The 12,316-nt window shown below is 36.8% G+C and overlaps 1 protein-coding gene across 2 annotated transcripts; it reads right to left on the bottom strand.

The window, feature by feature from the left end:
• Positions 1-712: 712 nt before the first annotated feature.
• On the bottom strand, positions 713-11,193 carry LOC108933348 (regulation of nuclear pre-mRNA domain-containing protein 1A-like). Of its 2 annotated transcripts, XM_018750322.2 has the most exons (8): positions 11,071-11,193; positions 10,847-10,981; positions 6,227-6,356; positions 5,915-6,021; positions 5,652-5,746; positions 5,201-5,327; positions 4,898-5,073; positions 713-1,736 (listed from the first exon to the last, which is right to left on the bottom strand). In XM_018750322.2, the coding sequence occupies exons 3-8, from the start codon at positions 6,349-6,351 to the stop codon at positions 1,584-1,586; spliced, it is 783 nt and encodes a 260-aa protein (XP_018605838.1). In that variant the 5' UTR covers positions 6,352-6,356; positions 10,847-10,981; positions 11,071-11,193; the 3' UTR covers positions 713-1,583. The 2 variants fall into 2 exon arrangements, with proteins under 2 accessions (XP_018605838.1, XP_018605837.1); XM_018750321.1 differs by lacking the exon at positions 11,071-11,193 and having other exon boundaries at positions 10,847-11,054.
• Positions 11,194-12,316: the final 1,123 nt, after the last annotated feature.

The raw sequence follows: 12,316 nt of genomic DNA, 5'->3' as shown, positions 1-12,316 counted from the left end.
TCGCCTAATTACATCATTTCCGTCTTAACTAGTCAATGAAACCATTGTGCCGGAAGTGCGCCGCTGGTTTGCGTCGGCCGTCGTCGGTTATGATTTTTTTTTTTTTTTTTAAATTTGTCACCCCAAAAACCTGTATCATTTGATACAGCTTATGAGTTTATAACTGGTCCCTTCATCTAAATCAAACACTGACTGCGCAATGTACGCAACAGCTATTTCCATTTATAATAATATATTTAATTTTTAAAGATCTTAGACTGTTTAACACAGTTAATCATTGTGTTAAAACAAAGTATACAATCTACTTTAATTTAATACAGATTTGTAAAAGACATAGTTAGAAGATACAGAAAAAATGATTATGATTTTGAATAACCAAAAAGTTTTAACATTTTAAAAGAGCATTTTAAGATACTAAAGCATGACCAGTTCATTATCGGATAATCGGATTTTGCTCCCTCTTTATTAACCTGACAGTATAACTGAGATATTTTTGTTGTGAAATACATATGAATTTTTTTTCAGAAATCATACCAACAGCCAAACATGAATAATTTAACAACCAAAGCCTTTATAAAATTGCTGTAACATTTGTTTATTTTGTTCTGAGAACAGAACATTGTACAACGTCACATTTGAAATTGGTACTAGCATATTAATGAAATAAATTAGAAGGTATGGTTTCAAAAAAAAAAAAAAAAAAAAACAGATAGCTCCTTCCATTCTGTAGTACTGGTTTAAGATAGTAAAAAAACATGTACATGAAAATTATACCCAAGGGGAAGGCTTAAATGATCAGGGTATCAGGGTAGTGTATAACTCAAAACTGGTAAGAGTGACTGAATTGGTACACTTATCCTGCAAGCATTCTAGGTGCATTTATTAATGACAGCATAAGTATGTATGCAATGATCTTCTCAGAAAAAAAAAAAAAAAGCCCACATAAAATAAATGTTTAATTCTTTTGCCACCAGAATTACATGACATATTTTCCCTGGTTCTACCCTGACAAGAATTTGATATCTACTGTACCTCTTTGTTAATGTTTTAAGTGTTTTATAACATCTTTAAATATCAAACATCCTTACTCAAGAAAGCACACAGGAATTGCCAGAAACCTGAAATTGTGCAGTTAGTAATGAATTCCAAAAATTTCAAACCAACATATGAGGACAACCGTAATAAAATACTGTAGCTGAATATATGATATACTGTACTGCACAATTTAATTAGAACCACTTAATATACAATTTATATTTCTGTGCTGTAATCTAAAGTCACTATAGATAAAAAATAACGTCACAACAATATTTTGACCAGTGTTGATCAGAATGGGATACTGTGATGGATCATTACGGACATGAGGAAGAAGAGCTTGTAAACAAGACAACATGCTAAGAATGCAGGTATGATGAAGCTCAGAGATCTAAATGTGGGAAAAGTATGTGATCAGTTTCAGCAAAGAGAGATCTGTTTTTCCATTTATAAGGCAGGAAGATGACAAACGGGGTGACACCCATACAATCAGAAGCATATGGGTTGAGAAGCAGATTGTGTCAAAAGGGCAAAGAGAAGGAGGTGTGTCAGTCAGAAGGACTGTAGAGGTCTCCAGATGAAGGCAGGTGCATGTGCCCGCCTGTCACGTTCGGGAGCAGAGAGAGGTCCGGCAGGCTGCTTAGTCGAGAGCGCAACTCCTTCCGAACCTGGGACACCCGTGCCAGCTTGTGTTTATACTCCTGAAACACAGGCAACAGAAGGAGCACAATAGTTAAGACCAGGTCACTGCATTTCAGACAGCAAAATATCACATTCTGGAACACTCATTATGCTCTCATAACACACAGATTAGTATGAATTTGCTAAGGACAAAACCCTCAGTACTGAGTATTATACCTGACTGTTTTATTTTAAAATATTCTGTTCATGCGCCAAAGAAAAATATAAAGATGCCGAGAAAAGGCTTTAGTAATTTCAGTTTGAAAATAATAAAGGATGGCACAGCAGGATGTAAAAACCATGAAAAATTAAACTCAGAAGTCACTGTGTAGGTTGTGTGTGATGTATGTACATTTAAAAATAAACTGAGCCGATCATTGAACGACTAAACATAGTGTAAATATTTCCATTTATCTACGTGAAATGATTGAGTGACCCATTCTGTGTACAAACAACAACGGAAAGCACAACTCTCGAGGAGGCCCCACAAGCACAGTTAAATCTAAGCACAAGTTAAATAAATGCATTTATTTAAAATACAATTTCTAAATTATATTATTGCAAAATTTGTAGCAATAACCTTTTCTTGCAAAATACTGGATACTTGATATCACAGAATTTGCATAACGTGGCATTATTAAATTTTGATTACCAGAAATTTATAATTATTTAAACTTTAGTGGTGGTTGTGGGTAATTTCACATTTTTTCCCTCTTTCCAATATACTCAATAACTAGCTCATAAGAAACAGTAAACACTGAACGTCTTTCCATTATGTTTAGTTTCTTTATATTACAGAACACAGAGAGAGCACCCTTTCCATTTAAAAGAAATGTTTATAAAAATTGATTACTTGAAATATTAATAATAGTGAATCAATCAAGATTTCTCGTTCTTGTCAATGCAGCAAATCAAGTCCCTTGGGTGGTGATGTTATACTGTGATAGAACATTTGTATGAAATATTGAACTACTTTTCAAAGAGTAAGAACACTGCATAATCAGTGACTATTAAGGATTAACATGGAAAAGGTTAACCTTCAACTTGTTTGCTGCCCAAACACTTGCTGATTATTTCACCAGCCTAGCTTCTTTGGTTACGTTCACTGTCCCTAATATTCATTTCATGAGAACTAAGTTAAAAGGTGCAAAATATTCAAGATAAGGTAAACTAGGGATTGCAGAGTGAAACTCAAAGTAAATGCAATTGATTATGGTTAGAAATACAGGACTCCAAGAGCTTTAACATACTAATGGAAAGTATCCAAGGTCTTGGTGAAGAATACTTCATTTTAGTTAAGTAGTTACTAGTGATTTATATTTGACTCAGTAGAGTTGTTTAGAAATTCTGAAAAAAATCACACATCTGAATTAAATATCAGCGTTAGTTCACCTTAGTACTTGATCTAGGACCTGAAGAAAAATTTTTTGAGTTCAGCTTTCTGAGATGATGTACCTTTTGTTTCTTGGTACGATTTTCAATAAATATTTCCATTTTAAACACAAGACTACTGTACCATATGATTTTAGTCACTGCTGTCATTTGTCAACTAAACAACTCAAAAGTTGTAACCCACTATAGAGAGGAAAAGTAGTCCAACATGTAAACTGAAATTCCATTCCCATTATATAAAACTTGAACATTAGTATCAGAAATGATCAGGAGTTTTGGACAGTGCAGTCTAGACACTCCCAATATATCAAATATCAGTTTATAAGGTGAGGCTGTTATTGTCAGCTTTTGCAGGATGGTTAGGGAATGCATTATTGCTTTTTTTCACTCAAAGAATGGAGCTTTTCCTTTTTAAAACATGGAAGAATAGATGAATTTTGCTTTAAATCTCATTTGAAACAAACTAAGACAGTTATTAATTGGGATTATCCCCAGTTACCCCATAACTTACTTTCTGAAACATGTCTCCATGCTCACTACAATAGGTAATTGCTGGCCCTTCATTAGTAATTAATTGTACAAGAAAGGCAAACATTCTTATTCCAGCAAAACTAAGTTTCAATAGCCCAGAAATAAATAGCCCTATAGGATGATTTAAAATTTAAAAAGTTACTATAGCTAGTACTACTTATTTCACTTACTAAAATTTCACACTATGCTCCTTGTATATGCTCTCAAGGACTATTTTTTACACTAAAGGTCTTGATTAAATGGTTGAGAATCTAAAATTTTAATCAATCCTTACTGTAAAAATTAAATGTCAGCTGTGTATATAACCTTAATTTTAAAGCCTGATACTGGAAAGTTTCCCCATCTATGTTTTCTTAAAACATAATAAAACTGTATAAATGCCACAACTCAATTATCAATGTGTAAGCACTGTTTTTCGCAACTGCCTTACATATTGGATCCATCTGATTCCAGCTCACTTTAGTTTTACTTTGCAATATCATTTAAAGAGGAACATGCAAAAATGGTTCAAATAATACCACACCACCAGATATTTTTTTTGCTTTTATTTTTCTCCTTCTTTATTACAGGAGGAATCAGTAATGGAGACACCAGCAGACGTGTTCTTGCTCAGTACCTGTAGACAAAAGCTGAACAGCGCAGAGTTAATGATTCATGCCAAAAATGGTGGCTGGAACTTTACAAAAAAAAAAAAAAAAAAACTGACACCTCTGTATGTCAAATATGATCAATCTCTGGAATTACTGGTGTCACCATGTCAGGGGGCCATATTTAAAAAAAAAAAATGAAAAAACCAATACTGTCAAAAGGGTGAATATTAAATAACATTTGCAGATTTACTTACCATAAATTCTTCTGAAAAGTCTGCACAAATAACTTGAAAAAACCTTGACACTGGGCATTTTCTATTTAAGTCTAATAGCAGGCTGACTCCTTCAGGGTAATGAGGCTTGTGGAGTTACCTTCACAAGCCCTTTATGACCTTGTGACTAAAGCATACAAACCCAAGAAGCCAGCATGCCAACATTAAATGACATGCAATACAACAGGACTGCTTATACAAACATGGTACAGTAGCTCAAAAACCCTATACCTCTACTGCTCAAACACCCAAATTTTCAAGAGTTGCTATATAAAAAAGGTTCTCCACTCACTCAGTACATACGTAGCTCTTTGCATGGGATATAACTCGGCAGCCATACAAAACACGAGATTCAGAATACGTGAAAGAACAAAAAAGGGTAATGGGTATACGCACTTCCAACTTCTGTTCATTCTGGGCCAGGCCATTACGCTGACTCTGTAGGAAGAGGGCAAGTGTGCGTGTGAGCTGTCTTCGGTCATCAATTTCCGCAGCTAGGCGTCCACTGTAGTCAGCCAGAAGCAGACACGCCTCTTCTACTAGCCTGGACAGGCGTTCCCCTGACTCCTTGTCTGAGCCATAAAGAAGGGGGGGGGGGACAAGACTAATTAGCTGGGAAAATGTGTGCCTAGTGATTAAAGGCACAGCACTAACCCATCTGAGTGGACACATGAGCTCCTCAAGGTGAACCATCCATACCTGTGATCCTGTGGAGCAGCGATGTGTCTTGGACTTCTGGAGGTAGGGAGGAGATGCGCTGGCGCAGCACTGAGTCTCCAGAGGCTGCGTTCTCCAGCTCCTGGAGGGCCCGAATAAGCTCTGCAGTCTAGCAGTAGAAACAGCAAACAAGATTTCAAATGGACCATTTCCTCAGTTCTAATATCTGTTATGGTAAAATTCCAGAATGTTTGAAAAAGACCATTTTTAAATCACTATGCATGTGGAAAAAAATTCTATTTTGGTGAAGCATTATCTGAAGTTCTCATATGTGATAAGAGCACATGAATCTGGTGATATCACAATTAATTACAACAGCAAAACACTGTGTGTGTATGTATGTATGTGTGTGTGTGTGTATATATATATATATATATATATATAAGGACTACACAAAATGTGCTTCTTTATACACAGTGAACCTGAGCAATACCTGTGGAGGCTCTCCAGGAGAACTCTGGCAGGGGTAGTCATCGTCTGAAAGTTTGATTTCTTCGTAGGGTCGCTTCCTTGACTTCTTATCACCGTCTGCAAGAATATGAAGTTTCTGGGGTTGGTGAAATTTTACCAATGCAACTTTGCCACCTAGACTATTTACTTATTGCAGGAGATACAGGTATGTCTGAAGTACAGATTCCCACATCATATCTGTTAATTTCTTTACTCTGAGGTTTACCTGGAGGAGTGTATACTTACGGAGAACCTGGCTGAGCTGCTCAAGCACATCGTTTTCATACACCGCCCTCTCTTGCCAGATTTCCAGCACACGGTCCAAATGCTTCTTACACCCCTCCTCACCCTCGCTAGAAAGACAGGACAGGAAGTCATATTAAACATTTGTTGGACAGCCTTTATTAAGTTCAGACAAAATAACTACAAATAAGCAAAAAACACTTGTTTGTAACCCTTCATATGTACAAAGTAAACTGATTTGGCAGGTGTAATAAGTTTGCTTGCAATATTTAAGCTGACACAGCAAACTCAGGCCAGTTATTATAAGTGACCCACCTGGAAACATGCCTGAATGCATCAACGATGACTGGGGCAAAGTCTTGTGTGAATTCCGGGCCCTTCCGTTTGCTGTTCTGGATGACATCGTTGGCCAGGTACAGGAAAGTCAGTTTGCGTGACATTTTGGCTGCATAGAGAGGATAAAGAGACCATGGTAACCTATCACAGGCCACTGATCAAACACTGTCCATGTAAACACAGGAGGAAAGTAGACCAACCCAGACCCATTTAATCTAATCTACTGGCCAGTTATCATGTACATAACAGTAAGTGCTTTTCTGGCAAAACTTTTTGATTCATTCAGTAAGCCACAGAAGAACATATGCAGTATACTGTATACAACTTAGCTGAGACAGCTGGTAGTGTAGTGGTTAGAGCTGTTGACTTTGGACCCAAAGGTCACAGGTTTGATCCCCCCCTCTGGCTGTAGTAACCTTGAGCAAGATATTTACCCTAAATTTCTCAAGTAAAATTACCCAGCTATATAAATGGGTAAATAATTGTAAGTCACTTTAGAGAAAAGCATCAGCAAAATGAATAAATGTAACTTTCCATAATCTCTGATTTTCTTGGTTAGAAACTTACACACGTGCAGACACAGTCCACCTAGATACTGTGTTAATTGTATGCGAATAAAGCACAAATTGCCCAAACTAAGGTTTGCCAGGGAGACAAAAACTGCCCAGGTAACCAAGAAGCCCTGGTGGAATACAGTGCATTTTCATGTCTCATATTCCCATAAGAGCCACTCAGAATACCCTAAACATCCTTTGGGATCAACCTAGATGCTCCATACCAATCCAGAATAATTTGAGATAATTCAAAAAAGAAAGGGCTATCATAAAATTACACACAATTCAGCATCTTAATGAAAGACATCAAAGTGAGCCACCCAGTGCCAAACACTGGAAATTCTCTTTGCCTAGATATCAGATTTTAATCTATCACCTGAGTCACAAAAGTGAAAGACATTGAAGCAGGACTGGTATAATTTTATCATTAACTGTATTTATAAGGTTGTAAAGCCCACCATGTTTCTTGAAGGTGGAAATAAAAAAATCACTCCACAACAGCAGGAGAAATAACTCTACCAAGTTCTACAATTAAGTCCACAGGACAGTTATACTACAGTTTCTACTAAACCCAAATGCTCAGTGTACAAGAGAAAAAATATACTCTCACAACATATGCATAAACTACATACACAAACAAAATGAAGGAATTAACTCATACGCTATGACAGAAAAATCATCTGATCCAAAGTGAATACAAATGCTTATCATCAGAAAGGCGAAATGTAGAGTAATATGTGTAAGAATCGAAAACCTCTCTAATGGTAAAAGGCATGGTGCCAGGTCCCTACCACACTGACTGCTAATTTAATACTCTGCACAAAGTTTTCCCTGTTAAACCAAATATCCAATCTGACTATCTTGAGATGTCCATAACATGTGGGGGGAGAGAAAAAAAAAAAAAAAAAAAAAAAAAGACATTTTGGTTTATCTAGCTGTACACAGTGTGAAGTAGAAAGGATACACAACATATTTAAAAAAAAATTACTGGTGAGACACAAGGAAACAAGTGGCTAGGACTAAACCTTAAGCAGAATGATCACTGGTCCAAAGCCTAAAGGCTTCAAGTGAGGGAAACAATGTCATCAGCCTTCTGATTCAGTTAAAAACCCAAATAAAGCACCAAACCACGGAAGTCCGCTGTAAACTTTAACAGGACTTGAAGAACACAAAGAAATTGTCTTTGTTCTGATGACGTTAGAGTAATATGAGGGAAACAACAGTCCAGATTTAAATTTTACTCCAATAACTTATCGTGCAGTCACATGGTAATTGCACAACTGAACTTTTAAAATCCCACAGCTGTCACTGAAGTAAACTGTAGTGCAAGTTAAATTCTACACAGTAAATTGAGCTCTAAATTCACCACGGACTAACAAGTAAAGAGACGGCAAGACGTAACTTATGGAGGAGCACAACTGTCAAAGGTTAAGAGACTGTGAATGACACATGACAATGAAGGCATAGAGATGTGGGGGATACCACCGTAAGAGCGACAGCAGTGCAGCTGCAACAGGCAGAGTTAAAGGGTTACCAGCCACTATGATTAGTTAGAAACCAATTACGAGAAAGCAAACACAGACTAACAATGTCCCATGATTGATAATATGGGATACGCTATGTACAGTATAAACAAACATTATACATAGTACCTACAAAATATATTAACTGTCCGAACACTTCAGCTCAATCTACCAGTTGGAATTTCCTAAATTACAAATTGTTTAAACCACCATTTAATTGCAAGTCATTCTAAACTAGATTCAGTCTCTAAGAAGCTTGTAAATTATCATACATGTTGCTAAAAATTCTGTTCAAGATGAAACCAGCACACTACTTATCAATAAAACAGGAATGGAAAACTTGCAAAAATTTATTTAAAATTTATATGGACAGGATAAGCAAGACTGGTACAGTCAACATTTGGCACCTTCAAAAAAAAAAAAAAAATTACAAACTGAACCCAAACCAAAAAAAATTACATTTCTTTCCACATTTTCTACCGATAATACATTTCAAATGTCAAGATCACAACAAATGACTGAAAAAGCAGTTATTGATGTTTTATGACAGATGGAGTCTATATTTACAATTTATTATTGGTTTAAAAAACATACTGATTGGTTTAAAAACATACTCTTTTGCAATCTAACAAGCACACATGCTGACATGCACTGTTCTAAAATTAAATAATTATCTAGACCAATAGGTCCATGAATGCACATTTCCATCCAGATGCCTAGGGCTTAATATAGACTCAAGACAAAAAAACGAGTTCAACAGGTGTGCCTTTGCTGTTGGTTCACCACTATCAGTATAGAGCTGCAGGCAACTGCTTTCAGCTTTTATGAATTAGCACAGTGAAGACAATGAAAGTGAGATTTTTCAGGACCTTCTTACTTCTCGATTGCAATGTTCTACTCTACTACACCTTAGCTAAAGTACTACTCTGAAGACAGGGTGCACTGCTGCAGTCCAGCAGTTATGCGAGTGTGTACATTTTGGCTAGGTCTGGTAGTGAGAGGGACAGCTGGTACTGTAGTGGTTTGAACTGCTGCCTTTGGACTAAAAGGCTGCAGGTTCAAATCCCAGCTGCAGTACCCTTGAGCAAGGAATTTACCCAGAATTGCTCCAGTAAAATTACCCTGCTGTATGAATGGGTAAATAATTGTAGGTACCTTAACATTCTAAGGTGCTTTGGAGAAAAGCATCAGCTAAACAAACTGATACAGGTGTAATATTTTAAATGCTATTTTGATTTATTTAAACAGACGACAGCATGTCATCTCACATGAAATATCAGTGTAGCTCTAACTGAAACATTTTCTAACATCTGTAATCCCTCTAACTTGTGCAACAGTTAGAATTTTGCATCTCTGTTCAAAGACAGGCCTTGGTCACGGTTCTGTAGCAGACCACAGCATATCCACACCTGCCCGACACGTCCGGTGGCTCACAAATCCCAAAGCTGGTTGCTGATCTGCAGAAGTCACGAGGGAATAAGAGACTATAGGTTTTCACTGATTCACTAACTTTTGTCCACAGTTTTAACTATCTGAGTTTGTATAGACACGGCAAATCCTGTTCCTTCCATCAATCTAGTCAACGCTGTAGGTATGCATAACTTCTGTAATAAAGCTAAAACATGGTCCACAAATCATGGCATTGATTGTATACAAGTCATGAGATTGCATTTATTTATTCATATTCTCCAAAGCAACTTCCAGTGCTGGGTTTGTACACCATGTAAACAGTAATAACTATTCAACCTGCTGCCCTACAGCCTCTACTGAGCCTATCTTTGAAATACAATAATATAAAAATAATTCATCCTAAATCAAAGGCACACTTGCAAACACACCAAGACTTGGATGAAATTGTGTTTTGTACACAGGGCCTCATCCAAGTGTCACATGAATGAAATACCGTACGTTTCAAATCTGTGAGGTTTGGCTGACAGGAGGGAGAACAATGATTGTTCAGGTAAATCCATTACAAACTATTTGTGTAAGATACCCAGCCACTTCAGTGCTGTTTTTAAACCTCTGCACTCACAAGAACAAGAGAAAAGCAAAGAGTTAATACTCTTTTACCTTTTCTTCTTATTATTTATATATTATGTTAATATTCATGGCTGAATGCATGAACATCAAGACTTATTGAGTTGGTTTTTTTTAATCAGAAAATTTTTATGTGATCATGTTCGTATTTGTTTGGGAACAGAATGGTACAGCAACCAGCATAACGCCACAGAACAAATTGTTGTACATCATTTTACATCATGTCCAATCGCGGTTTAAGACACGTACTAGTTATATATATTATAATTTAGTGATTAAGGCTTATTGCGTTTACTTGTGTCTTGCAACGGATACGGAAGCACAACAACCAACCGGGTTACCTGCTAGCAGCTAACAGCTAATACCCAATACCCGTTCGTTACAGGAAAAAAAAAAAAAAAAAAAAAAGAAAAACAGAAAGCCCGCCTTACTTGGTGACCTACTACACACAAACCCGTACGGTGAGCATATGCGTGTCATAGTACCTTTCAGGAGCTCTCTGTACCACACACTCACGATGGTTTTCGAGTGCTTTCTGTGGTGGATCAGCCATAGCGAGAGCGTCTGCACGCTCTGCTGCGAATTGCTCAGCTCCGACAGCTTCTTTTCCAGAGCTGCCTCTGAAAAGGCAGACATTATTCTTGTAGTTTTCTTTTCACAGTGCTTTTATTTTTTTTAAAAAATAAAAAAATAAATAAAAAGCCAGCACCCTGGGGGCAACAAAAATGATAACTCCAGTCGTTGTTTCTTTCCTTCTATCTTTGTTTCTTTCTTTCTTTCTTTCCTTCCTTCCTTCTCTCTTTTCCACTTCCGAGCTCCCGGTCCTCGAAAACACCGCAACGGAGCAGACCATCTCCTTGTCGCGCGTGACGAACTAGAACTCGCATCTTAATTGGATACTTCACAGGCACCTTTGCGCTTTCATTGGTTTGGAATTTGAGAAGGCGGGAGTTACAGTTACTTACGGTCGAACAAATGCATAGCCCTGTCAAGCTCATTGGTTCGGAAACAGAGAAGGCGGAACTTAGTTACTCGTAGTCGTATACAAACCTATGAACAGCAGTTCTTTATTCGTACAGTACTGTAAAATGTTTCCGTTGTCAATTAAATCTCAACTGTTTTCAGATTAACGGAATAGTTTGCTGCATCCTCAGATAAATGTTTCTATAATTCTTAATATACCGTTATATAATTCTGCTTTAGAGATCAGTCTAAATCAGGAATGAACAACTTTTCGTCTTACTGGACTGACCCAGATTAATTAAGGAATATTTTCCTGTGATGCACTAAAAATAAAACAAACATACCTCCATATTTTTCTCAACCTGTAGGTCCTGAAGCAGAAATAATTCCATTTAATCTAAAGATTTGGCAAATATTGCAGATCATGTGGAGATGTCCTTGAATCAAATGGTGACAATAATATGTCCTGCAGAATCTGGAATGCTGTTAGCCGTTTTCCCTCAAAATTACAATCTTTCATTCAATTCCAGTATTCAGAAGTGCACAAATGGCAATTTTACCCTTAAGAGCTAAAATATCTTTTTATCCATAGTAAATGTCATTCCCAGCCCCCCCCAAAAAAAAAAAAAAAAAAAAATCAAAGCAGGTCCACGGTGGCCTGGGTTCTATTCTGGAAGCACAGGACATGAAGCAGTAGGCAGGACTCTAGTCTGTCACACTCGCACATATTTCACCCACTATGGACAATTTAGAATGACCAGGTCACCTGAAACATACCTTTTGGAAGGAAACCTAAAACCAAAGCCCAGGAGCTGTGAGGCACTGCTACCATCTGCCTCAAAACTGTGCCACCCTTGTGAATTTCTCATTTTTACAAATTACCATATGTGTAGAATTATGCTTAAAAGGGGAAAAAGTTACAATTTTATGTTAAATGATCATTTTTGGAAAGCTAAAAAAAAAAAAAAAAAAAAAAAAAAAAAAAAAAAAAA

Source organism: Scleropages formosus, chromosome 23, assembly GCF_900964775.1.
Source record: "Scleropages formosus chromosome 23, fSclFor1.1, whole genome shotgun sequence".
NCBI classification, from domain to species: Eukaryota; Metazoa; Chordata; class Actinopteri; order Osteoglossiformes; family Osteoglossidae; genus Scleropages; species Scleropages formosus.
The sequence above is the reverse complement of the archived record's forward strand: the minus strand, read 5'-3'. Positions and strand labels throughout refer to the sequence as shown.